Source organism: Aspergillus sclerotioniger (genome assembly GCF_003184525.1).
Source record: "Aspergillus sclerotioniger CBS 115572 chromosome Unknown BO94scaffold_10, whole genome shotgun sequence".
NCBI lineage: Eukaryota > Fungi > Ascomycota > Eurotiomycetes > Eurotiales > Aspergillaceae > Aspergillus > Aspergillus sclerotioniger.
The window spans coordinates 479,414-503,138 of NW_020291000.1; the positions used below are offsets into that span (position 1 = coordinate 479,414).

At 51.5% G+C, this 23,725-nt stretch overlaps 9 protein-coding genes and 2 non-coding genes across 11 annotated transcripts; 5 read left to right on the top strand and 6 right to left on the bottom strand.

Annotated features, from left to right (window-relative positions):
• Positions 1-132: 132 nt before the first annotated feature.
• Positions 133-1,042, top strand: BO94DRAFT_574177 (BTB/POZ domain-containing protein; the record flags this gene model as incomplete). Its single annotated transcript, XM_025615009.1, has 2 exons — positions 133-191; positions 253-1,042. The coding sequence occupies 2 exons, from the start codon at positions 133-135 to the stop codon at positions 1,040-1,042; spliced, it is 849 nt and encodes a 282-aa protein (XP_025468799.1).
• A 443-nt stretch (positions 1,043-1,485) lies between these two features.
• BO94DRAFT_t138 lies at positions 1,486-1,556 on the bottom strand. Its single transcript has one exon. It is a non-coding gene; the product is annotated as a tRNA-Gly (tRNA).
• Positions 1,557-1,718: 162 nt separating this feature from the next.
• Positions 1,719-1,790, bottom strand: BO94DRAFT_t137. The gene has a single exon. It is a non-coding gene; the product is annotated as a tRNA-Ala (tRNA).
• Positions 1,791-2,909: 1,119 nt separating this feature from the next.
• Positions 2,910-4,489, top strand: BO94DRAFT_514237 (SDR family oxidoreductase). Its single transcript, XM_025609879.1, has 5 exons — positions 2,910-3,059; positions 3,117-3,399; positions 3,482-3,665; positions 3,748-4,007; positions 4,071-4,489. Exons 1-5 carry the CDS (start codon positions 2,959-2,961, stop codon positions 4,392-4,394), a joined length of 1,152 nt encoding a protein of 383 aa, XP_025468800.1. The 5' UTR covers positions 2,910-2,958; the 3' UTR covers positions 4,395-4,489.
• BO94DRAFT_514240 (fungal specific transcription factor domain-containing protein) lies at positions 4,440-7,082 on the bottom strand. The gene is made up of 4 exons (XM_025609880.1): positions 6,159-7,082; positions 5,530-6,108; positions 4,893-5,478; positions 4,440-4,824 (listed from the first exon to the last, which is right to left on the bottom strand). Exons 1-4 carry the CDS (start codon positions 6,891-6,893, stop codon positions 4,514-4,516), a joined length of 2,211 nt encoding a protein of 736 aa, XP_025468801.1. The 5' UTR covers positions 6,894-7,082; the 3' UTR covers positions 4,440-4,513.
• A 1,507-nt stretch (positions 7,083-8,589) lies between these two features.
• BO94DRAFT_623206 (uncharacterized protein) lies at positions 8,590-9,417 on the top strand (the record flags this gene model as incomplete). Its single annotated transcript, XM_025617136.1, has 1 exon — positions 8,590-9,417. One exon carries the CDS (start codon positions 8,590-8,592, stop codon positions 9,415-9,417), a length of 828 nt encoding a protein of 275 aa, XP_025468802.1.
• Positions 9,418-10,082: 665 nt separating this feature from the next.
• Positions 10,083-10,313, bottom strand: BO94DRAFT_463157 (ubiquitin-like protein HUB1; the record flags this gene model as incomplete). Its single annotated transcript, XM_025608011.1, has 1 exon — positions 10,083-10,313. One exon carries the CDS (start codon positions 10,311-10,313, stop codon positions 10,083-10,085), a length of 231 nt encoding a protein of 76 aa, XP_025468803.1.
• A 668-nt stretch (positions 10,314-10,981) lies between these two features.
• On the bottom strand, positions 10,982-14,021 carry BO94DRAFT_489821 (Zn(II)2Cys6 transcription factor). The gene is made up of 7 exons (XM_025609100.1): positions 13,590-14,021; positions 13,439-13,493; positions 13,227-13,326; positions 12,100-13,158; positions 11,964-12,055; positions 11,611-11,906; positions 10,982-11,561 (listed from the first exon to the last, which is right to left on the bottom strand). The coding sequence occupies exons 1-7, from the start codon at positions 13,675-13,677 to the stop codon at positions 11,182-11,184; spliced, it is 2,070 nt and encodes a 689-aa protein (XP_025468804.1). The 5' UTR covers positions 13,678-14,021; the 3' UTR covers positions 10,982-11,181.
• Positions 14,022-14,135: 114 nt separating this feature from the next.
• BO94DRAFT_565057 (flavin-containing monooxygenase) lies at positions 14,136-16,374 on the bottom strand (the record flags this gene model as incomplete). The annotated part of the gene is made up of 6 exons (XM_025614472.1): positions 14,136-15,255; positions 15,303-15,371; positions 15,424-15,589; positions 15,638-15,802; positions 15,863-16,056; positions 16,116-16,374. The coding sequence occupies 6 exons, from the start codon at positions 16,372-16,374 to the stop codon at positions 14,363-14,365; spliced, it is 1,746 nt and encodes a 581-aa protein (XP_025468805.1). The 3' UTR covers positions 14,136-14,362.
• A 2,117-nt stretch (positions 16,375-18,491) lies between these two features.
• On the top strand, positions 18,492-20,994 carry BO94DRAFT_533906 (putative phenol monooxygenase). Its single transcript, XM_025611423.1, has 4 exons — positions 18,492-19,722; positions 19,775-19,797; positions 19,848-20,307; positions 20,360-20,994. Exons 1-4 carry the CDS (start codon positions 18,618-18,620, stop codon positions 20,755-20,757), a joined length of 1,986 nt encoding a protein of 661 aa, XP_025468806.1. The 5' UTR covers positions 18,492-18,617; the 3' UTR covers positions 20,758-20,994.
• A 386-nt stretch (positions 20,995-21,380) lies between these two features.
• BO94DRAFT_514249 (MFS transporter) lies at positions 21,381-23,573 on the top strand (the record flags this gene model as incomplete). Its single annotated transcript, XM_025609881.1, has 3 exons — positions 21,381-22,084; positions 22,129-22,518; positions 22,566-23,573. Exons 1-3 carry the CDS (start codon positions 21,698-21,700, stop codon positions 23,571-23,573), a joined length of 1,785 nt encoding a protein of 594 aa, XP_025468807.1. The 5' UTR covers positions 21,381-21,697.
• Positions 23,574-23,725: the final 152 nt, after the last annotated feature.

Below are 23,725 nucleotides of genomic sequence, written 5' to 3' on the forward strand. Positions count from 1 at the left end.
TCCTCCTCCGTTCTTCTGTATCTATCTCTCCATATCAAACTACTCCTCATTGCAACTGCTCCGTCTTCTACTTCCACCCCTCCCTACATTAGTCTCAGCTCATACTACAAACCATCCAAAAGATTACACACCATGTCCGAAGCAGGAGACTTCACCCAACCGCTAGTAACATTTCCAAACTTTGTGCAATCGTACGTAAACACCCCCACAAACCTTCCACATTCATCATCATTCACAACTACCAACCCCCAGCATCTACCCTCACTACTTCGGCCCCCAAGTAACCATCCACATCGGCGAAAACTACTCCATCCCCGTACACAAGGAAGTCCTTTGCAGCCGATCACGCTACTTCGAAAACATGTTCAAGAAGCACTTCCAAGAAGGCCAAGCCGATGAAGCCCACCTGGTGGAAATCAAAGACGTTCTCTCCATCCGCGGCTTTGAGATGTTCCTCCAGTGGCTCTACACCTACCAAATCATCTTCATGCCACAGTCCCCCACCGAGGAAATCTCCACCGCCATCGAATTCGCCCGTCTCCTAGACTTTTACAACATCAGCCACAAGGCGACCGAAAGGTTTTTGGCCAAACACATCAAGCACACGATTATGAGCAATTGTGCTCAAGACTTGACGCGTAGCAGGATGTTCGCCGTCGAGACCTGCTACCATCAGTACTTTACCAGTGAGCAGATTCTCTCGGCTGTGGTCTTGCCCATTGGTCATCCGGTAAGGGCTATCATCGCGCAGGCTATGGTGCCGGGATATCTCCGTGACCATGACTTTAAGTTTCTGGATGAGGCAGAAACCGTTCCTGGCTTTGCGTTGGATGTGTTGAGGGAGACTAGAACGGCTTTGAAAGCTGATGGAATGCTGACATCGAATATTGAATTCCGGGATCCAATGACGGGCGAATTGGTCAGGTGCTCCAGGTGGCCGGTGGACTCGGAGTTACATCGCCTCTGGGGGTTTCCTGCAAGACCGGCGTGGACTTTTCAGCCTTATACGCCCAGTTTGGTGAAGGCTGAAAGCGAATTTTAGTTCTTTGATATGATGAGATTGGATCAACGGACCTGATCTTTGCTATTTCGGATAGATGGCTTTCGTGGCAGTGGATTTATACATCAACTGGCTGTCTATTTTCTACTATTTGAAAATACAATTCCTTCGTCTTCAATGAAATGCCAACTTACCTCTCACCGACCATCAGCTCTCCCCTTTCCTCCCTCCTCCACAGCAAATCCCTCTCTGCTTATAGGCACCCTCTTCCTCGTCAACCCCACTGTAGCCTCTTCAGTAGTCTTCACAGCACATATAACATGTGTCACCATGTCCTTACTGGCCTCTCCCTCAATAACAAACACGACGACCACCAAGGAATGGAACTGCCTCTTTCTCCGAGTACTATGCCTTGGTTTCACGAAATAGCGACCCTTGGGGTGATAGGTATGCGAGGAGACAGAAAAAATAAATTCAAAAAGATGTGCATCATCCGTGAATCGAACACGGGCCTCATCGATGGCAACGATGAATTCTACCACTAGACCAATGATGCTTGTTGATGGAGAGATGCCTAGTTTAGTGCTTGATGTGGCAGGGTAGTGGAGATGTCTCAAAAAAGAGTGCGTATCTAGCTTGATCTAGTTAGTGCATGGCAGGCAGGACTCAGATTAATGGAGACATTTAGGGGCAAGAAAGGGAAAAGAAAAACAAAAAATGGAGCTGCGGGGAATCGAACCCCGGACCTCTCCCATGCTAAGGGAATATTATACCACTAAACCACAGCCCCATTTGTTGAAATACAGTCTGTGGTTTTGGGTATATGAGGCGGGGTTAGGGTGCTGTGTCACTTGGGTGCGACCTTTCTGTGCCTAGATCTTCACTAGGTGTTCTGGATGAAGGGTCTGACGACTCAGTGGAGTATTAACTTCTATCTATAAGTATATATGTGCGCCATTTCATATTTGAATGTGGTGTGCATATACCATCAATGGGAAATAATCCCAATGTCGGGCAATATATATTCGGGTACAGAAGTGGCCGATGATGTCAATTCTGTATTTCAATTGTCGAACTCTATCCCCTTCATCCCATTTTTTGCAAACCAACATTCCACTCATTTACAGAACTCATCCTTAGCTCTCAGGCCAAAACTTCCCTCATATCAGAAGTGCGAGATGTTGGCGACCTAAACCAGTCCATGCCCTCAGACTACGAATCACGTGGGGAGCCCTAGCACATTGGACATAATCATCACCATCAACAACGAATGCCTAGCTAGCATAATTCAAGTCCCTACATTAGGAATAAAACATCCGACACATGGATCAAACACAATGACAATCATACCACGCCCATGGTGGGATCCCCGCCAACGGAATCACGGAAATGCAACGGAACTATACAGGAATTCCACCGGAACTTCAACGGAAATGCATTTCGGGAGAATCTCAGCTCCACCGACCCACAAGCCGCATCCCATTCACGGCCCTCAAAGACTAAATCTATGCTTAAGTTTGATCCACAGCCTTGAAGATCGACAGTGAGGTATTTTGCCGATATACCCGGGAGGGATTCAATGTCGGTCTACGTTCATCTCTGTATGAGGGTTAATGAGGAGTTGCTATGTTGGTATGGCATTGGTGGTAATAGAACTGCGGGTTGGATGATCACAACACGGTCATTGGGGTATGATATCGAGAAACAACATATGATATCTACAAAATCCTAACATAATAGTCACCAGACAAGGATGATTGTCTCAGATGCCGTGCCATCCGTGATGATTATGTCGATATACAAAACAAGGCAAAGATCGACTGTCCTATACCTACACAGTACACAGACAAACCACACAGCTATATAAACCCCCCTCCACCACCATCATCACCACCATCACCACCACCACCATCACCACCACCATCACCCATTACCCCACAAGAGCAGAATCCACCAACATGTCCCCCCTCCCCCAAAAAGTCGCCCTCGTCACCGGCGCCAACGGCATCAGCGGCTACTCGATCGTAGAGCATCTCATCCGCCAACCCAAAGAAGAATGGTACCCTCATTACCTCCCATCCTCACCACCACAAAGAAACTAAGTAAATCCACCCAGGACCAAAATAATCATCACCTCTCGCCGCCCCCTCCCAACCCCCTGGATTGACCCCCGCGTCGAATTCATCGCCGTGGATTTCCTCTCCCCCGTGAAAACCATCATCGCCCAACTAAAGCAGATCTGCATCCCCGTAACCCATGCCTTCTTTACCTCATACGTCCACGACGACGATTTCCGTGTCCTCCGGGAAAAAAACATCCCCCTGTTTCGCAATTTTCTGGATGCGGTGGATGCAGCGTGTCCGCGCTTGGAGAGGGTTTGTTTGCAGACGGGGGGGAAGGTATGTCCTATCTTCTTATTATACCATATAGGAATGGGGGGATTATGAGGGGATATGTGCTAATGCTACATTGGAAAAAAAGTACTACGGCGTCCACCTCGGACCTGTCAAAGTGCCTCTTGAAGAAACTTTCCCTCGATATGACGATCACGGGTATAATTTCTATTATAACCAGGAGGATTATTTGAAGGTGGTTCAGAGGAGACGGAATGTATGGTCGTGGAATGTGATTCGTCCGAATGCGATTAATGGGTTTGCGCCGCATGGTTGGACCCCTTTCCTCTTTCTCTGTTTGCTTTACTTGAAAGGGATGGGATTTGGCTGATGTTTATCTGTTCTGTGAACCAGCAAACGGAATGTCCGAGGCCCTAACCATCGCCATCTACATGCTCATCTGTCGAGAACTTGACCAACCTGCTACATTCCCCGGGAATGAATATTTCTGGAACTCGATTGATGATAACTCCTACGCTCCGAGTTTAGCTGATCTGACTGTGTGGGCTTCAACGAAGGAGCATTGTAAGGATGAAGCGTTCAATCATGTTAACGGAGACGTCTTTGTTTGGAAGTATATGTGGCAGGATGTGGCGGGCTATTTCGGCGTTGAGGTATGGGTTCTTTCCCAGGGGAGGAAGGGTCTGGATATAGTTTGGGGAAGCTAACGAATGCAGGTCCCGGAACCCAAGTTTGAAAAGGCCGCCGGACAGGCAAATACTCTAAGTAATGAGATTGATATGGTGGAATGGGCAAAGGATAAGCGGGAGGTGTGGGAGAGGGTGGTGCAGAAGTATGGAGGAAAGGCCGAGGCTTTTGATTGGGGTACTTGGGGGTTTTTTAACTGGGCGACTGGAAAGTCGTGGTTGACGATCTCGTCTATAAATAAGGCGAGGAAGTATGGGTGGCAGAGGCACGATAGCACTTTTGAGACATGGATTGAGACGTATAGGTCGTTTGAGAATGCGGGGGTTCTTCCTGCGCATGCGAAGTTGGTATGATGGGTTTGCTGTGTTGTTTGAGATTTGACGGTGGTTTAGTGGAACGGAGTTGATTGAAGGGCTTTAGCAGTGTACAATGTGACCTGATGGCTAGGAATGCATGTATTGCCTGGTAGCTGTTATGTGTCTTGCCGGATTATGAGATCCGGATTGAGATAGTTGCCAAATAGAGCCTCCAACCACCCCATCTCTCCGGCACCACCTCCAAGATCAACAGCATCGAAAGATGGCCCTGATTCGCTGACATCCAGCCCTTCTTGTGCAGCCAATGGCCTGGTGCGTGCATAGTTGGTAGCTGCTGTGTCTTGTGGGTGGTTTGGCCAGGCCGGCATGCTCGGTGAACCCTGGACAGGCAGTATACCCATGTTGACGCCTCTGACATCCTCCTCGAAATCAAAGTCGGACATCACTAGATTGGTCAGGCTAGCGTCTTGCAGAGGTAATTGCGGGTCAGTAGGATTCCGCGGTAGCACATGTGGAATGAGATTAGGGCCATACCTGCTGTGTCTGCGAGATGGTGATTCGTATGAGCTCTCCCGCTGGACTCGTAATCTCCCACCGACAAGCCACTTGGTCGTGACAAGGGAATTCGATCTGATGTAGATGGAAATTCACCAGTGAGTGTATGCCGAGGATGAGCAGTGCGGTTCTCGGAATAGATCTGTGAGGAATGCTTGTGTAGTGAACGCTCCACACCCATCAAATCACTACTCTCCAATAGCTGACACGCTATCTGTCTCAACCTGGACACAACTCGTATCAACTTTCCAGACACCCATGTCTTGCTGCAGTAAGACTCTAATAGTTGGACCGCGTGCAGCGTGGCCCCGCCATACGCAGCTTTGAATGAAGATTCCCTTAGGATCAGCCCCAGAGAGACTATCGTGGCGCCAATCAAGTAGTGTATGAACGGGAAAGTGAAAACAGCCTTTTCATCGGGGATCTGAGCGAATTCTTCAATCAGTGTATTTGCAATCTGCATGCACGTCACTTCGTTTTCGAAGGTGTCGAGAGTAGACGTGTTGGGAGAAACTGATGCTTGAAGCATGGGCCTGCGAATCAAAAGGCGAAGTGACAACCATCGCTAATCATATTAGTAAAGGGTGTTAAGAAAAGCAGACAAGGCTGGGCATACAGTCCGCATTAATGCTTGCTGCTTGACCAGCCACCACGGCGCTTGGCTATGTGATACGCGTCCGTACTGAGGATGAGCAAATTCCTGACTTATATCCTTCTGGGCCCGAAGAAGCAGGCTTTCAAGGTGCTCCCGGAGAGGGTAATTTGGGACTGGCTCCAAGTTGGTAGCACCATACATTCCCTCCCAAACTTTGCCGAGGACTTTGGAATATGTTATCATGGCTCTGAAATAAGGTATCGGGGTGAGTGGAATGCCCGAATCTGCTGGAGGGACTGCATCTGGCTGAAGGCTGGGACGATCTCGGAATCTGGAGAGCCAGTAATCATCAATATCTTGGGGTAGAGGTGTGTCAACGTTCACATCTTGGATCAGAAAAGGATGGCCCGTCTCAATGGCTAGTCGACGATCCAAGGCGTATAGACACCACCATATCCGCCGAGATATCTCACTATTAAAATACGACATGTGTATCACAACCCTGGATCGGTGTAATCCAAGATGATGTCCATGAGAAATAGCGAGAGCTAGGAGCTTTTCGGCCTTCCCAAAGATATCAAGGCGAAAAAGATAGATTGTCTGCGAGACCCATGTAAGTGATCATTCTAATCCAAGAGACCGCTACCCACCATCAAAGCTAATGTTTGTAGAAGCTCTAGTGGATCTGAACAGCTTCCAAAGCAGCCAAAAAGGTCTCCCAGCAATTCAGAGGCTGCTCCATACAGACTCCAACCAGCCGAGTGTCGCCCTTCCCGGCTCTGTACCCTCGGTGACTCGGTACATCTACCGATAGCTATGCATAGAAGAAGTTGGGCCACGCCCGTGTTTTTCAATTGGTTGGGGGTATTTGGCTCATGAGATTGAGTAAGCCTGCCGTGCCACAGCATGTCGTATTTGGCTTGCAGAGTTGGTAGATGGAGAAATGGATACAAAATATGGATCTCGGTGCAAAACACGTCCAACGGTTTATCCCACTCGGACTGCTTTGGCTCAATGCCATAAATTTGCAGAACACTATATATATCGTCTGGTATTGCCTTCGCACCGCCATGGTGAGGCGGAGGAGTCAAGGCAGGAGTAGAAATTGAAGAATCCATGACAGTAGCAGTGCCACGTCTTCGTGTCGTCTCCAAGCGCCCCTCAACCTGGTCCAGGACATGTCGAATGGATGTCTCGCCAGAAAAGGAGTTCAAGTTAGCCGGTGCAGCCTTCCCTAGAGAGGTTGCCATTATAGGCTTTACAATAGACGCTTCTCCAGTTGATATAGCCGGATCTGCTTGGATATTGACAGGTTCACGTCCATCAGGGCCAGAATATACGGAAGCGATTAGCAGCTGCAACTGACGCTCAACTTGATGTAACATAGTCAACAGTTCCCGTCTCCCGCTGTGTGCATCGGTCAGTTTTTATTTGAGAATACCTTCAGCGATGACAGAGAGACAAACTGAGAATCTTGCATGCCATCGTTCGCTTCTGTGGCCGCTGAATCTCTATCATGGCTTCCAGGTGTCTCATCCCTAGGCCTTCGGCGACGCAAATCAGTCGCATTCTGGGAGCATCGTCGTCCACTGAAAATGCATGGTCCACATGGCAGGCCGCCATCACACTATACCAACACTTAGCAATAAGCTCGGTGGTCGAGTGGTGCGGTATCTTCTCACTTTGACCTTCCGGTGACGACATTGAGTACTATAATTCCAAGGATCAATTAGCAATCATAAAAAGAGTTCAAGAGCTGAAACCAGCATACCATGCCTTGGACACATATCTACCTCTGCTCTGCCGTTTCGGGCTGGGTTGATCGGGGCCATCATCGCCATGATCAGGACGCTTGTTACCCCTTAGACTGCGGCTGACCGCGTCTTTTGGGTGATCTCGTACCATCCAACCCGTGTAGGTGCCACTTGGTTTGGGAAGTGATTTGCTTCTGTCCGAGGGGTACCAACGGAAGTTGTTCGGAATCCCGGAAATCGCCGTGATGCTTGCCAGGTGAGAATCACCTGACCTGAGTCATCCGATCATAACTTAGTTGCATTAGAGTGCACAAGTTGATCTGCATATATTCCTCCTTCCATTGCTTGAGTCCAAAGAATGATTCAACACTCACCATCCATTAGCACTGATTCAATTTGGATACTTCCACCCACATTTACATGGTACGCTACAACTAGTATGGTGGGTTTCTGCTGAGTTAGCCTCTGCTTCCTACTAGATCCTGGGTCGACCAGCATGTTGATGCTCAGACATTTCCGATTCTAAAGCATTTTGTGGATAAGTCTTCAATTGACATTCAAAAATTCATAGGCAGAACCGGCAGGGCGTTAGAAGCAAAGGTATTTTCTCTGGCATTTACAAACAAAAGACAATTACTCCGACCTCTCCAAGAGGGCGTTTAAACGACGGGTACTGACTACGCTCACCATCGTGTCAAAAACATCGACATAGAATGGCGATGATACTCATTCTACATGCAGACGTGCATGATTGGATGCAGAAGATGATCCTCGGTGTGTCGATGGCATAACCTCGATGGCTTCAGTCCTGCTGCCGCTATCCTTCCACTTCACCCCGCTGTTGAACACTACGCGCTCGCTATATGACCAATCCAGGAATTTAATCAGATCAAAGCTGTTCAACCGTGCATCTCCTGTGGAGTTCTATCCTATTGTCCCCAAACCGGAAAGCATTCGTGGCGGAAGTGGATAATCATATAGCAGGGGCACTATACGCAGATATCCCTGATTGCACCGTCACCACGCCAGGGACTTTTATTTTCCCTTTTATTTCACACATCCTATCAGATGACACAATGGCCCCATCTCGGTTGCTGCCTAGCTATAAATAATCCACTTGCGGTGAAAAGACACAAGCGTACATGCCAAAAGCCACCTGGATAATACTATAGCCGACGACTAGGCAACACGAGGAATGCAATAAGTCTAGGATTCAAAATGAAGACCAAATAATTCTGACATACAATTCTCACTCTATTCATTCATTATTGACCTCAGCCTCCTATAACCATCGTCACTCGTCACTCGTTACTCTACCAACTCAACCATGCATCCAACATCTCTCCTAAAAGCCCTCCTCCTAACCACCACAGCCAACGCCGCCACACCCGCCTACTCCATCGTCGAGCCCACCCAAGGCGCCATCGTCTCCCTAGGCACAGCCACCGTCATCAAATGGAACACGACCGAGCCTAACTCCGACAAAGTTTCCTTCTTCCTCGAAACCACCACCAACTCAACCTCCCTCTTTACCATCGCCTCCAACATCTCCAACTCCGGCTCCATCTCCTGGGCCCCACCCTCCAGCATCACAACCGGCACCAACTACATCGTCGTCCTACAGCCCTCCTCCGACAGCGACTGCACAGAATACAAATCCTCCGCATTCACCATCTCCGCCTCCAACGCCTCCACAACATACTACCCCACCGAAGGCGAAGAGGTCAAAACCGGCCAAACAACCATCATCACCTGGAAAGTAGACAGCAATGTCACAAATGTCAGCATTTACCTTATGGAGGGGTCCGGGACGTCGGATTTAACGAATGTCACTACTATCACGACGGATATTGCTAACTCGGGCGATGTGGCGTGTATTCTTGCGAGTAGTGTGAAGTCTGGGAATGATTATAAGTTTGCGATTGTGGATACCGAGGATCCGAGTAGTGTGTTGTATTCGGAGACTTTTACGGTGGTTAATGAGGGGGGGAATAAGGGCTCGTCTGGTAGTGCGTCGGGAAGTGCGACGTCGACGTCGTCGAGTACGGCTTCTTCGGGGTCTGAGTCGACCTCGACTTCGACTTCTGGGGCTTCGAGGGTTTGGATGCCTTTTGGATGGGTGGTTGCGTTGGTGGTGGTTCCTTTGCTGTGCTAGGGCTTGGGAGGGTATCTTTCTGGGAAAGACGGGGAGGGGAGCTGTAAATATTGCATCTTTGCGTATTAGTTTCTAGAAATAACGGTCTTTATAAGGAACGTGGGGTGTATGAAAAGGTTGTGAGTTTTAGCCAGTTTGAGATAGAAGGGACTGTCTACATGACACGATTATTGACCGATTGACTTGTTCTTGGATGGCTATGACGGAGGTGATAACGTGCACAGTGTTCACAAATGGTGCCCATGTGAGCACAGCTGATGAAAATCCAGTCCTCAAAGTATCGCGCAGTACACACTGCTATCGTCAAGATCAAAGGCGCTGGGTGGGCATGTCATAGCCCAGGCTGATTTGGACTGGACTGGGATGATATTGGGTGTGTCAGGGACATCGTGCAGTTGAGAGCTTTCCCAAGTTGCGATGCCACGAGTGCTGCATTGTCCGAAGTGTCATAGCTGTAATCGTCCCATGACTTCAGTATCCTGATAACAACCAAGAACCAGCAATGACACTCCGAAGAGATGAATGTTTGCCCTAGACCGAAGCAAAACAAAATAACATTCCAGTATTAGTTCCTCATACCGAACCGATCCCCTCCTAAAACCACCCGAAAATCCCAATTCTTATCCACAAAGCCCAATCTCAATCTCAACACCCGAAAAACCACCCTAATCCCCGGTCCCAATCTCCAAATCCAACTGCACCCCATTCTGAATACTATAATCCCCCAAGGTAATGAAATCCTTAAACGGTCTCTCCCCCTGACGTTTCAACATAATCTCCCTCGGTGCACGTCCAATCTGCGCCGCCACCAACACCTTCAAATCCCCAATCGTATCCGACGGAAGACAAGGCACCGTCGCCTTACTCCCCAATCGATCATTAACCGTAACAATCATCATTTCCTCTGTGCTGGCGGGTCGGAGCTTCTTTGACTTCTTTTCCTTCTTCTCTTTCTTCTCTTTGATCTCGCCGGTGTCTTTCTTGGGTGCGCGGTCGCGGTCTTGGTCCCGGGGTCTGTCGCCATCGCGATACCTGTCCCTTTCCCTGTCTCTGGGTCTATCGGGGGAGTAATCGCGGCGGGGTCTGCGGTCGTGATCGCGGTCGCGATCATCACGATCATAGGGTCGTCGGGGCGAGCGAGCACGATACCCGCGATCGAGGGCGCGATCGGCGTCGTCTTCTCTCGGGGCGCGCTTTTCTTTCCATCGGAATCCGCCTTGGTTTTTGGGGGGTTGGCGGCGCGGGGAGCGCGAGCGCGAGCGCGAGCGTCGTCGCCTGGGTGGCGAGTCGGGCATCGTGGTGGTGGGTTGGACGCTTGGTCCCGGGGAGATGGGGACTGGAGAGCTGGTGTGGTAGCTCGGGCGATGAGATCAGCGTCAGATGGTGGTGAGGCATGTGATGGGCAGAATTGTACCGCTTTTGGTATTTGCATATTTTATTATGGAAGGATGTGTAGAAGATGAGTCAGTTATGCAGGTCGGAGAGGGTGGTTTTAATGAAGCAGGTAGAGGGCGTGCAGCTCGCATGTAAATCAACCCGGAATCTAGAACATTGGCTATAGGAACAGAATAATAAATCTCTTGTGTGCTGATATAAGTACATTGCAGGTGTGATACATTGGGCTATGAACAATCACTGGGTGTTTCCCACCTCAAACTTTGCTCCAGACACCTTGCTCCAGACACCAGGCATGAAATAAAGATATGTACCTACCGTATGTCACATTATCATCCATATCAAGGAGAGAAGTTTGTGCAATACATGTCAATCGTTCTCATCCAGCAGCAGAACCTTCAACTTTTCCAACTTATCCTCACACTTGACCTCCATCTGCATAACCACATCCAGACTCTCCTTCTTCGTTATAAGCAGCTGCGACACTAGCCAGAAATTATAGCCGTTCTTGAAGAAGCCCATCGAGGCCCATTCGCTTCGTGAGACCGTGTTGCGCAGGGTCACCCAATGCTCGCGCCATCGTGATAGCGCCGCCCGAATACCACCTAGCATGGAATCCTCTGGAATCGCTCGAGCGCGTCCCTTCTCTGGAGGATCAAAGCTGAAGAGGTGCTTAGGTTGGGAGAGCTGGGCCTTGCGGATGATAGGACCCAGAAGGGTCATGTGCGAGTTGATGAAGGTGTACAGCACTAAGCCAGGTTAGTTTAGATGATGTACTACCAATTGGGCTGCCAGTACCATGGATCAGGATAAACATGTCGAGCACTGTCATGCTTGCCATACTGCCAGAAGTTGTCGAGTCCGGTGTTGAAGGCATCGTGTCCTTGGGCTCGTCTTCAAATAAATTATGAAACGCTTCTGATATAGTAATTCCCCGTGAGGGTTGGAAGCTGAGGTCAGTGTATGGGTGCTCGAGAGCGAAGAGTGACTCGGCGCAGGGGAAATCGCATTCGACTTCAGTGTGGGTTAGACGACAAGGGTAGTTCTGGAAGAATGAAAACGCGCAGTCAAGAAGGAGAATGATGTTCATCGTACTGTGACGGTCAGCCAGGCAGCCAGCAGCCAGCAGCCACAAGAACGGTGGAACATACCGAATGCGACACTCGGTCTGGATCCATTGATACTCTGGAGTCACATGGCGCTGTTGATGGCGGGACTTTGGGAGACCCATTCGACGTGCGACCTATCATGTCAGTGATGTACTATCATTGATTTCCATAGGCATACCTTGATGACTTCGCTGAAGCGGTTTTCCATCGCTCGATTGTGCGACCCATGGCTTCCCGACCAGTACTGCACTATGACTATTATGAAGCCGGCCTGGAAGTTTTGGAACTGAACCCAGTCATTAGTTCCATTATCAAAGGGCCGCCGTCCGCAGAATGTTGACGCCACTTCGGTCTCAGCGGAATATGTTTCGCTGGAGAAGATGTAGAGTTCTATAATGTCCAGCAGCCGTTTTGCGGCATTCGTCTCCTGCTCATCAGAGGAGTACATGGCGCCCATAAATACCAGGCCTGCAAGCAACGGCAAGGCAACCGTGTCTAAATTCAGTGAAGCCAGGTGGACCATGGCGCAACTCGGCTGCCAGTATTTCAAATACATTGACACAAACTTGCGGATACGCGAGGGCGTGAGCAGAAAGCTGAGATCCGTCGACAATCGTTCTTGTGCCCTGGCATCGAGTGGGATCGACCATGCTCGTGCCAAGATGGCCTGATAGAGCCCGGTCGCGAATGGCTCCTCCGGTTCATATGGTTGCTGCGCAGCGAGTGCGAGGTTGGGGTCTTGTACAGGAGGAACGACCGCAGACAGGTAGGGCTGACCTGCGAATGGAGTCTCGACTATCTTGGGCACATTCCCAAAAGGGCCATTGAAGAAATCCAGGAACGTATCTTGGAAAAAAGAAAGGGCCGCAGGGTCGGATTCGACAAAAGCTGGCGCACAATCTGCTTGATTGTTCCCCACACGGTAGCCTAGCATCGTGCGACCGACTTCTTGCAGCCCCTTCTGGTTTTGATACTCACGGCCGCGGGCGCGATCGCTGCCAGGAGGTAGGAGGAACTCTTCTGTAAAACTGTCGGTACCACCGTTGAGGAGAAACTTGATCGATCCGCGATCTGACGACGACGACGCGTAATCTTCACGCTTCGTAGGGGGAGTCGAGCCCGAGTCCAGCTCCAGGGTGTCAGCCGACTTCTTGCGGTCATTATTACAGTGCAAATTCCTCTTCCGGCATGAGCTGCAGGGGCTTAGCCCGTCGCACCGAAGCTTCATCGATGTGCACTGGAAATGAACAGATTGGTTAGCGACCATGCTGCTAGTTGTAGGTAGGGACGATGGCGTGGACTTGCTGATTGACAGGCATGTCGCCTTCGGCCTCTCTGCCCTGTCTCGGGAATCTTTTGATCCCCGCGCTTGGCGCAGTCCGAGTAATGATCGCGGAGGTTATCACTATAGGATGAGCGAACGGATCAGCATTGTCGTTACAGGGAGGAAAACGTGGCCTGCACATTGGGTCGGTCGGAAACCAACGGCGAGAAAGGAGGAAAAGAAAGAGACGGACCAACGGGCGAAGGATTCATTGCAGAAGACACAAGAGTAAGGTCTGACGCCGGAGTCTGACGGACAATTTCCATGTCAGCGAACAACAGCATTGGAGGATGGGGCAGGCCGCAGGCAGGAGCGGGCCGAGACGCAGGGAACATTGAACATACGGCGGAGATGGTGTCGTTTCAGATGGTCAATGCGGGTGAAACCCCGCTGACAGATGGTGCAGCAGAAATGCTTGCTGGCAGCCTTCATGGTCAGGGGAGGAGGACGCGCATCGGGGAGAAGGCTGGAAAACGGGCGAGGATCAGGTTATCGTTAGTCTAAAAACGGGTTCGCCGCGACAGGCAGCAGCAACGCGATCGGCTCGCCCCAATAAACCCCAGATAGATGGGCCAGGAGGATTGCCCCTGCTCCAGCTGGGATAGTTGGCACGGGAAGGGAAGACGTGAAGTTATCGTGATTCGCGACCGATCCCACCGAATGGAAAGGGGGGAGGGGGAAAAAGGTGACACACTGTTGACAATTGACAGCTGGGATGTGGAGAAATCGTCTCCATAATAATAGCGAATACTAATGATCTTAATCCGAACTCAAAATCCAAAGGCTTTCCTGGCAGAGAACCCCTTCCATGGACGGTGCGGCAGCAAATCCAGCTTGATTCCGTACCGCCAGGTATTGCGACATACACGCCGGTATTGAAGGCGGGGGCGGCCATCACTAAAGGTACCTGTACCTCCCAGTGCATCCCCAAGACGAGGCAGCATGCATACTCGGCAGTCACTTCCGAAAGTACCCAGTACGACCTCTTTTGTTCCAGCCCAGGAACAAATCCTCTTTTATTTACCCAATACCAAATGACGCGACGGATCCCGTTTGTATGATTCTTAGTTTACGCTCGAGTCACATCGTGTTGACGTGTTTCATTTGATTCTAGTCTCTAGTTCTTCAACGGTTCAAACACCGCCCAGGGAAAGTCCACTTGGTCATCATCCAGGTAGTCGACATTGATATCATTGTTCTTCTCATTCTCCGTCCAGCCATTCCCAATCCAGCCATTCGCGTTGTCCCCGACATACTCGTACCTGAAATCCTCCCAGCGGGGTTGAGACAGCACTCGGAGCGAGTGGAGCGACGAGCCGGGCCACACTCCGATCACCCGCCCGTCTTTCTCGCCTCCCTTATACCAGCTACGGCATTGCTCACTGTATACTGTGCGGGAGAAATACTGGTCGCAGTAACGGGTGAACCTTTCCACGGCATCCTTCTGGACGGACATGGAGCGGATGTTATCACGCTGCATCTTCTGGACACATGAGGTGAAATAGTCGATTACTCTCTCAAGCAAAAGCAACAGATTGCCCTCGCCAAGGGCCGAGTTGGGCCCAAAGCAGATAAAATAGTTCGGGAATTCATCAACTGCGATCGAGAGGTACGATTCCGGCGTCTTCTTCCACCGCTCCGCCAACGAGAGGCCGTTGCACCCAGTGATGGGGAATCGAGGGGTGAACGTGGTGTCGAATCCGGTGGCACAGACCAAAACGTCAGTTGGATGATGTGTTCCATCTGCCGTGATGATGCCGTCTGCATCAATCCGAACGATTTCGCTGGTGATGATGTCGATCTTCTCATCCGTCAGGGCCTCCAGGTACCCAGGACCGGGCGTAAGCCGGCGACAAACGGGCGGGAATGATGGCACAAGCTCCTCAAATAATTCCGGCTTACTTGATAAGCGCCGTCTCATATCCTGCGTAAAAGCCTCTTTCGCACCGAGCTGTTCTGGTGTGCCTAGCAAGGTTGCACCGTGAATAGACTGCAGCTGCAACTCGATGTCTAACTCTATGAGCGCAAGCGACTAGATGATGAATGGGTTAGCCTACCTTTGCGGAATTTCTGGTAAGCATTGTGGTCTTTGTTGAAGGTCTCGAGCTCTTCAGGGGTAAATGAGACTGCGGTCATCCGATCAGCTCGTCCCTATATTCCCATGTTCAATAATCTTACAATTGTCCGACTTGACCCCACGTCTATCGAGTTCAGCCCGAGCAAAGGTGGGTGCGATCCATGTTCGATTCCTGACATAGTGGTCCATGCGTGCTACTTTTGGCAGCATTCCGGGCACAATTTGAACTCCGCTCGAACCGTTGCCAATCACAGCAACCCTCTTGTTCTACTGAATGTTACTACGTGCTTGGGGTTCTCTTGACGGATGGCATACGCTGTAGTCAAAACTCTTATCCCACCTAGCACTGTGCATCAGCATCCCTTGGAAATCATGAAGCCCCGGAATGTCCGGCCATTTCCAGTTATTCAAGAAGCCGGTGGCGGAGATCAACACGTCGCATTGGTCTGCATAGACCGAGCCACTGTGTAGGTCCTTGACCTTCATGTCGACATGGGGGATTAGCTGTTATGTCTCAATGCCTTTATCGATGCTTCTGACCTGCAGTATCCATTTGCTATCCTTTTCCTTCCACACGGCTTCGACCACTTGCTGCTTGAACTTGATATATCTATTGCAGCCGTATTTGTCCACCACGCGCCCCCAATACCTGTGGATTTCTGGGGCTGTGGCATAGAAGGCGGACCACTCTTTGTTGGGCTCAAAGGTGGCCTGGTAGGTGTGAGCAGGGATATCTATAGCCCAGCTGAGTCAGTCACGGTACCACCAGAGCAGAACGAGAAGCAACACTTGCCACATGCACATCCGGGGTATCTGTTCTCCAACCAAGTCCCTCCAATGTCTACATTTTTCTCGTATACGCAAAGATCCAAGTTGGGGATGCGTTGCCTGAACCGAATGGATGCGATGATACCAGAGATTCCAGAGCCGATGATGACCACTCTCAACGGCCTGGCTTCATCAACTGAGCGCTCTTCCACGATCCATGAGTCGGCAGGTTGCCCAGGGGACTTCGCAGCGCTAGCAACAAACAGCTGCGCTAAGCGGTTCATAATGTATGTAATGTGTGTCCGAAAGAAAGGCGCAAGCCGAATGCGAGGGGTGGACGCGCTATATATGGTGCGCAGTTGCTAAAGTGTTGGACAAAAATGGCCTTTTCGGCCGTCTATGATCCTCGTGCTGCACAGGATGTCACCGTTAGTGAAAGCACCGGTTGAGCGCAAAGAGACTCCGTTATACCCTACCACATACCTATCATAGGGAGTTTAGGGCCTCCCAATAGAAGCGGGGGTACTAGTGCCCGGGGAGCAAGGGCGTGCTGCTTTCCGCCTATGCCTACCTTTTCGAATGGTTCGCATCAAGATGGGAAGCGATGGGAAGCGATTGGTCAGACATCCATTTGGGAGAGCTGTTTGATCCTAGCTCGGAAAACCCCCGGCTTGGCACATCGATGGCTGTCAATCTATGGAGTCCAGATTGGAAAGATCGGCGCGAAGTTGAGCGCCACTTAGTATCAACCGTGAGGCGACGGGTTAGTGTGGGGATGTCGATGGCAATAACCAAACCCCGATCACTGGCTGAGAAGCTGATAGCGTTGCTTTGCTTGAGACTGAGTCAGGGGTTGGTAGATGATCGAATGCGGGGTAGATGCGAAAATACGAGATGGGAGTGTCGGCCGTTGGGGTGAGACTCGTATACCTTAAAAGGCTGGGTTCAAGGGCAACACTCAGTCGCGGCGATCCTTTCAGATCGGGCCCAGAAAAACCGGCGAGGTAGCATGGCACTGAAACCTTGCCTTCGGGACCAGATGGGAGACTTCTGAAACCGATGAAATCACCTTGAGTAGAGCTGCAGCTGTAGCACGCCTCAACAAGAACGTGACGACCAATCAGCTAACAAACTTCCATCGGTTCTTATTCGTCACATACCTGTTCTCTTAGGGGCTTATGGATCTGCGCGAGATGGAGTGGCCTGAAATGATGCTGGTGTGATTGGCTTTAGTCCGTATATCCGGACGATCCGACTGATCGGCGAGGTTGCAGACAGAACAAGCAAGATGCAGCTGCTAGGCCATAAGTACCAATTTAACAACTGACAGCAACCGGCAAACCCCCAACCTGAGGTATCTTCTTCCTAGTCGTGTCCGTCTCGATTCTCGCCGTCTCGATCGGGACGGATTCGGCGGTTCGAGCCAAGATTGAGTCTAACTACTCCATACTGCCTATCTAGTCTGCCATACTTTGGTGGCAATTCCAAGGCCATGGTGTGGCCATGACGCTGGCTAAGAGTGCCTAGGGGCAAGCCGGAGAACCCCCTCACGCGGGCCCAGCGGGGCGGAAATGACCCTCTGATGGCACTGACTACGTCTATCTGCTCAGCCATTGTCGATTTTGATCTTCTCCTGTCGTCCTCGGACGCGCAATTTTCTATACGATCGATGGATTCTCTTTGTAGACTTAGTACCTGAAATTGGTCGTAAAGTATATCCTCTCAGTGACTCACCACTCGGGACTCCTAACAATTCCAGAAGGTGGACCTTATCCAAATTAACGGCCAACTTTGGGTGGTTACTCTGTCCTTTCGGCCGAAGCCACTGAAAAAGTGGATGGAATACTTGGTTTGTGAGGCTCGTTGCTGGGCATCCAGATCAATAGCTGGAGTCTAGATGGGCAGAGCCTTTGCGGGGTGGCGGGGGTGAGGTCATTGGAATGGCTGTTCCGTGGGAGGCGGAAGTTCCCTTGTTTTCGGAAGTCATTCCAAGTTTCCATCTCCAACGATATTGCATCCAAAGTATTCAATAGCCGACCCTGGCTTCTCCGCGGATCTGGAGCACACCCCGGAGTCATTAGCCGTAGGCGAACCGTCCATTGTCCTTGCGTCCAGTAACCAATGACCAATGAGCATGGTCCGATCGACATGACGAGCGACGATCCGGGCGATTGGTGAGATTCAAATAAGCAGCCGTCAGCAAGCTACTAGTACTCAGTAGTACCAAGTAGTTAGTAGTACTCTTAAGGCTCCCCCGCAACGGGTTCCTTAGGACTAAGGCTCCCCTATCCGCCTGGCGGCCAATCAACATGCCCGCTCGGCAGAACAATCCTACACTGTGCTCCATACTCCTCAGTGCTACTCCCCCTATATAGCTCTCCCGTAGTGATCCCAATGAAAGCTTTTTACTCTGCTTCTACCACGGCTTTCTGGCTCACCTCATCCTTGTTTTTTGCCATCGATAAACCCTCCTGACTACACAGCCAGCCCTCCAGAACTACCCCAGGAAACGCCTTAACCTTAATCCATGCCTGTCTTCACCGAATGCGCGGCCTCCACACGCGAACTTCGCGTCCTTCCATCCTTCGCGCCTCCCCTGCCCCGTTTCACCCCGGATTTTCCACACGATGGTCACTCCGAGAGGTACGAGGTCGTCATTGTCGGCGCCGGTCCCGCCGGACTCATGCTCAACCTCCTTCTGGCAAGATATGGCCTGACCGATGAGTCTCTGCTCTGCGTGGATGCGAAACCGGAAACGCTCAAATCCGGCCAGGCTGATGGTCTCCAACCTCGCACACTCGAGGTCCTGAAGTCACTGGGATTGGTGGATGAGATACTCAGCGATGGATGCCACATGGAGGAGGTTGCCTTCTGGAACCCTTCCCCCAACCCAGATGAGGTGATTGAACGCACAGCCATTGTGCCGGATGTTGCCGTGCCGGCACGGTTTCGTCATGAGATTACCATTCACCAGGGTCGGATTGAGAGGATACTTGAGACGGATCTGCTGCGTTATTCAAAAAGAGGCGTGCAACGGAATACGAGGCTACTGAAGGTAACAATTGACGAAGATGGCGATGCAGAATTCCCGGTTGTGGCGGAAATCGAGACGGATGGACAACAGCGAACCGTCCGATCGAAACATCTGGTAGGCGCAGATGGGGCTCATTCTGTGGTTCGACGCGATATGGGACTGAATTTGGTGGGCGAGTCGTTGGATCATATCTGGGGCGTGGTCGATCTGGTCATTGATACGGATTTCCCTGACATCAGAAGACGCTGTGCGATTCACTCCCCAGCTGGTTCTGTGATGGTGATTCCACGCGAGCGGATTGCGACGGGAGACTACTTGACCCGCTTGTATGTCCAGGTCCCGGAGGAGGCTACCCCGGATGACAATCACAAGCCCGCGAATGGTACTACCCTCAAGGATGCTCGAGCCCGTAGGGGCCAGGTCACGCTCGATGGAATCTTCCAACATGCGGCAGAGGCGTTCAAGCCATACTATATCCGACCGAAGGAGGCCGGTGTGGTCGATTGGTGGGCGGCATACCAGATCGGTCAGCGAGTGTCGAATAAGTTCACAGTAAAAGATTCGAAGGGAATCAATCGGGTGTTTATCGTAGGAGATGGTACGTATTCCCCCTTGGTTCGCGATGCGCGCTGACGTTCATCCTCTGCCAGCGTGCCATACTCATAGTCCCAAGGTATGCATCCAAAGTATCCTGTGTAATCTTTGCATACTAAATGAAAAAAGGCCGGTCAAGGAATGAATGTATCCATGATGGATTCTTACAATCTAGCGTGGAAACTGGTGTATGCAATCCACGGTCTTACTGCCGACTCGTCCTCAGGGAAGCCCGATGCGGTTCTGGATACGTACCACACTGAGCGCCACACGATAGCTCAGGAGCTGATCGAGTTTGATCGTGCCTTTTCATCCATGTTCTCTGGAAAGATAGGTGGCGCAGAGAATGGGGTCGGCAGCCTGACGCACGAGCAATTTCTGGAGGTGTTCAGCACTGGAAATGGATTTACTAGCGGCTGTGGAATAGAGTATCCCGACAACCCGACTGTACAGAAAACGCTGAGTCAGGACAAGAAGAATCCTGTCGAAGGAAATGATTATCTCTCTGGTATCCTCCGCCCGGGCAGGCGGTTATTGAACGTCCAGTACCGGAGACACGCCGATGGCAACCGACGTCACTTGCACGATGGTATGTTGGGACGCAGATTCACCCCAGAGCGGAGAATATTGACAGGGAGCAGATTTTCTCTCGACCGGTCGATTCCGTATCCTCTGTCTCACATCCGCCGATCTGTTAGACCCGAAAGGTGTCTCTGCCCGGACATTGAGAACGCTAGGGTCTTTTGTGCTACCACGGTTCCCTTCTGTGATTGAGCAGGTTGTGATTCACCCTCGTCTTCCCAGAGATTTTACTTGGCGTGATATACCTGCAGAGCTCAAGAAGCACTCCGAGATGAGTTTCTACAGTGGCTACGAGATGGACGACGTGTACAAGATCTACGGGGTTGATATTGCCCAGGGGGCTTTGGCAGTTGTGCGACCAGATGGATACGTGGGCACGGTGGCTGCCTTGGACGACGTCAAACGGGTGGAGGAATATCTTGAGCGGTGTTTAAGAACTGTCCAGACCGCGACTTGATGCAAACAAGAATCGACTTTTGCGATGATCATTTAGCCCGGCCTGACCCACCGTAGGCGCTACCCAGAATTTATCGGATACGAGGACCTCCCAGCGGTCAACCCCAGCCAACAAGGGGTGTTATTGACTGGTAGACCCTAGTTGCAGGGTAGTGCGCTGTGCCTTGATCGATACCGTCGGACGTCCGAAGTGTGCCTGACGGCCGCGATAAAGCCTGGGTAGCGAGATAGAACATGGACAGGTCAATTTTCAACCGAACCAATAATAATACGATCGGTGTTGCATCCATCGCCTCATACACGAGTAGCCACCATGTATGATGTCCGACGGGAGAGATCTGTAGCCGGAAAAAAATCCATCACCGCCATGAGTCACAAAACCTGGGCGGACCTCCGATTGGGGATCAGGCAGCTGGACCTGAGCAAGGCAGGGATGCATTGCATCCAGCATAATAATGCAAGACATGACCAGGGCCGCTGCACGTGACACACGTGACCCTGCGTGCCGAGCAGCCGAGAGCGGAGCTCGTTTGCAACGGGCTCCGGCCTCGTGCCAATCATCGCCCCCGAATGCATCTTCACTCAGCATCACTGGGCTCGTTGCCTGTTTCGAGCATTATTCTCACTCGGGCCCAGCCGCCCCCGGGCACCCCTGTAAACTGGTTGATAAGCGTGGAGCCGCGCTGACTGGTGGAACGCCGTCAAGCTTCCTGTCATGGCCAATAACGGCCGGCTTTGCTGCAAATTCTCAACATGCGACCCACTGCCGGGTTTAACGCCCATTTATCGCCGTCACCATAGCCAGGGTTCAGTTGCGATGATATAATAAACCGGGGCCTGCCCCAGGCCCGGAACCTGGTCTCTTTCCTGGGCATTTTGGCTTGGCTTGTGGGAAACCCGATTCCACTCTCCCCTTCCCGGCCCTGATTCACGTTCCGGCTATGGCTAAGGTTCACTCGGCATCGGAAGCCGGATCCACAAGATCGAGGTCGACGTCGCGCTCCAGCTCCGATGATGACTCCTTGACCCAGCGACCATATCGATTGGGGACGTTGAGGACACGGACAAGGTCGGGATCCAGACACAGTACGACTCGAGTTGATAGGGTGCATTCGGGGAGACATCTGGACGATCATTCCGTCTATCACAGCGATCATGAGGAGGACCTGGACTCTTCATCGGAAGACCAAGAGGAGAAGGTCGACCCCGTGCTCGAAGTGCGTGGGGGCATCGTGAACGAGCGTGACCGGGATCTGGAGACTGCTGCACCGGGCTTGGAAAAGTCGCGGACAGCCCGGTCAGACAAGTCCAGAGCAGACCCGAAACTGGTATGCCTGTTCCCCGTTATCTTTTATCACTGCTAACCGACTAGGTCAAATGGAACGGACCCGATGATCCGGAGAACCCTAAAAACTGGCCGATGAAGAAGAAATGGGCGGCCGTGTTGACGGTCTCTTCCTTTACTTTCATCTCGCCCGTGTCATCCTCGATGGTGGCCCCCGCCCTTAGTTCGATTTCCGCCGATTTCCACATCACCGACGAGGTCATCTCGCAGCTCACCCTGTCTGTTTTCATCCTGGCTTACGCTGTCGGGCCGCTCTTCCTGGGGCCACTGTCCGAGATCTACGGTAGAGTGATTGTCTTGCAGCTGGCCAACCTGCTGTACCTGGTCTTCAACATCGGCTGTGGCGTGTCACAAACCAAGGTGCAGATGATTGTCTGTCGGTTCTTTGCTGGGTTGGGCGGTAGCGCCCCACTGGCGGTGAGTACTCATCCTGTAGTTGGTGAGGCTTTGGTCTGACGGTTCAGATTGGTGGCGGTGTCCTCTCGGACTGCTTCAAACCGGAACAGCGAGGCAAGAGTGTCGCCATCTACAGTCTTGCACCTCTACTTGGGCCGGCCGTCGGGCCAATTGCTGGCGGCTTCATTGCCGAAAACACGACGTGGCGCTGGGTGTTCTACGCGACCTCGATTGCGGACGGCCTCATCCAAGTGGCCGGGCTTTTCTTCTTGCGGGAAACCTACGCTCCCGTGATTCTTAAGAAACGCGCCCAGAAGCTCCGCAAGGAGACCAACGACCCCGACTACCAGACCGAATTCGAGCGGCAGAACAAGACCCTGGGACAGGTCATGCGCAGCGCTCTTATCCGTCCCTTTCGCCTTCTTGCCACCCAGCCCATCGTCCAGGCTCTGGCTGCCTACATGGCTTTTATCTACGGCACGATGTACCTGGTTCTGTCGACCTTTCCCTCCCTCTGGACCAGCCCCGACTATTACAACGAATCTACCGGCATCGGTGGGTTGAACTACATCTCGCTAGGACTGGGCTTCTGGCTCGGCTCACAGATCTGTGCTCCCCTCAACGATCGCATCTACCGCCGGTTGAAAGCGCGGAACAACGGTGTTGGGAAACCCGAGTTCCGCGTGCCCCTTCTCTACGTCGGCGCTCTTTTCATTCCTTCCGGCTTGTTCATCTACGGCTGGACGGCGCAAACCCACCGCCACTGGATTGCACCCAACATCGGAGCCTGTATGTACGGGATGGGCAACATCATCACGTTCCAGTGTCTGCAAACGTACATTGTCGACTCGTATACGCGGTTCGCAGCCAGTGCATTGGCAGCGGTGGCTTGTATGCGGTCGTTGGCGGGATTTGGATTTCCGTTGTTTGCGCCGTACATGTACCAGGCGTTGCATTACGGATGGGGGAATAGTGTTTTGGCGTTTGTGGCCATTGGACTGGGAGTACCGGCGCCGGTGTTCTTGTGGCGATATGGAGAGACGTTGCGGAAAATGAGCACCTATGCGGCGGGTTGATTGCATCCTTCTTCATCATAGTATAGTGTTGGCTAATACATTGGTGATTTTGTGTGCATGTTTCCCACTCCTGCGTGTAATACTAGTTGGCCAACTAGAAGATTATCTAGTTTGTGTACGGGAAGATGGCAGTTGGCAGTTGCCGGGCCGGG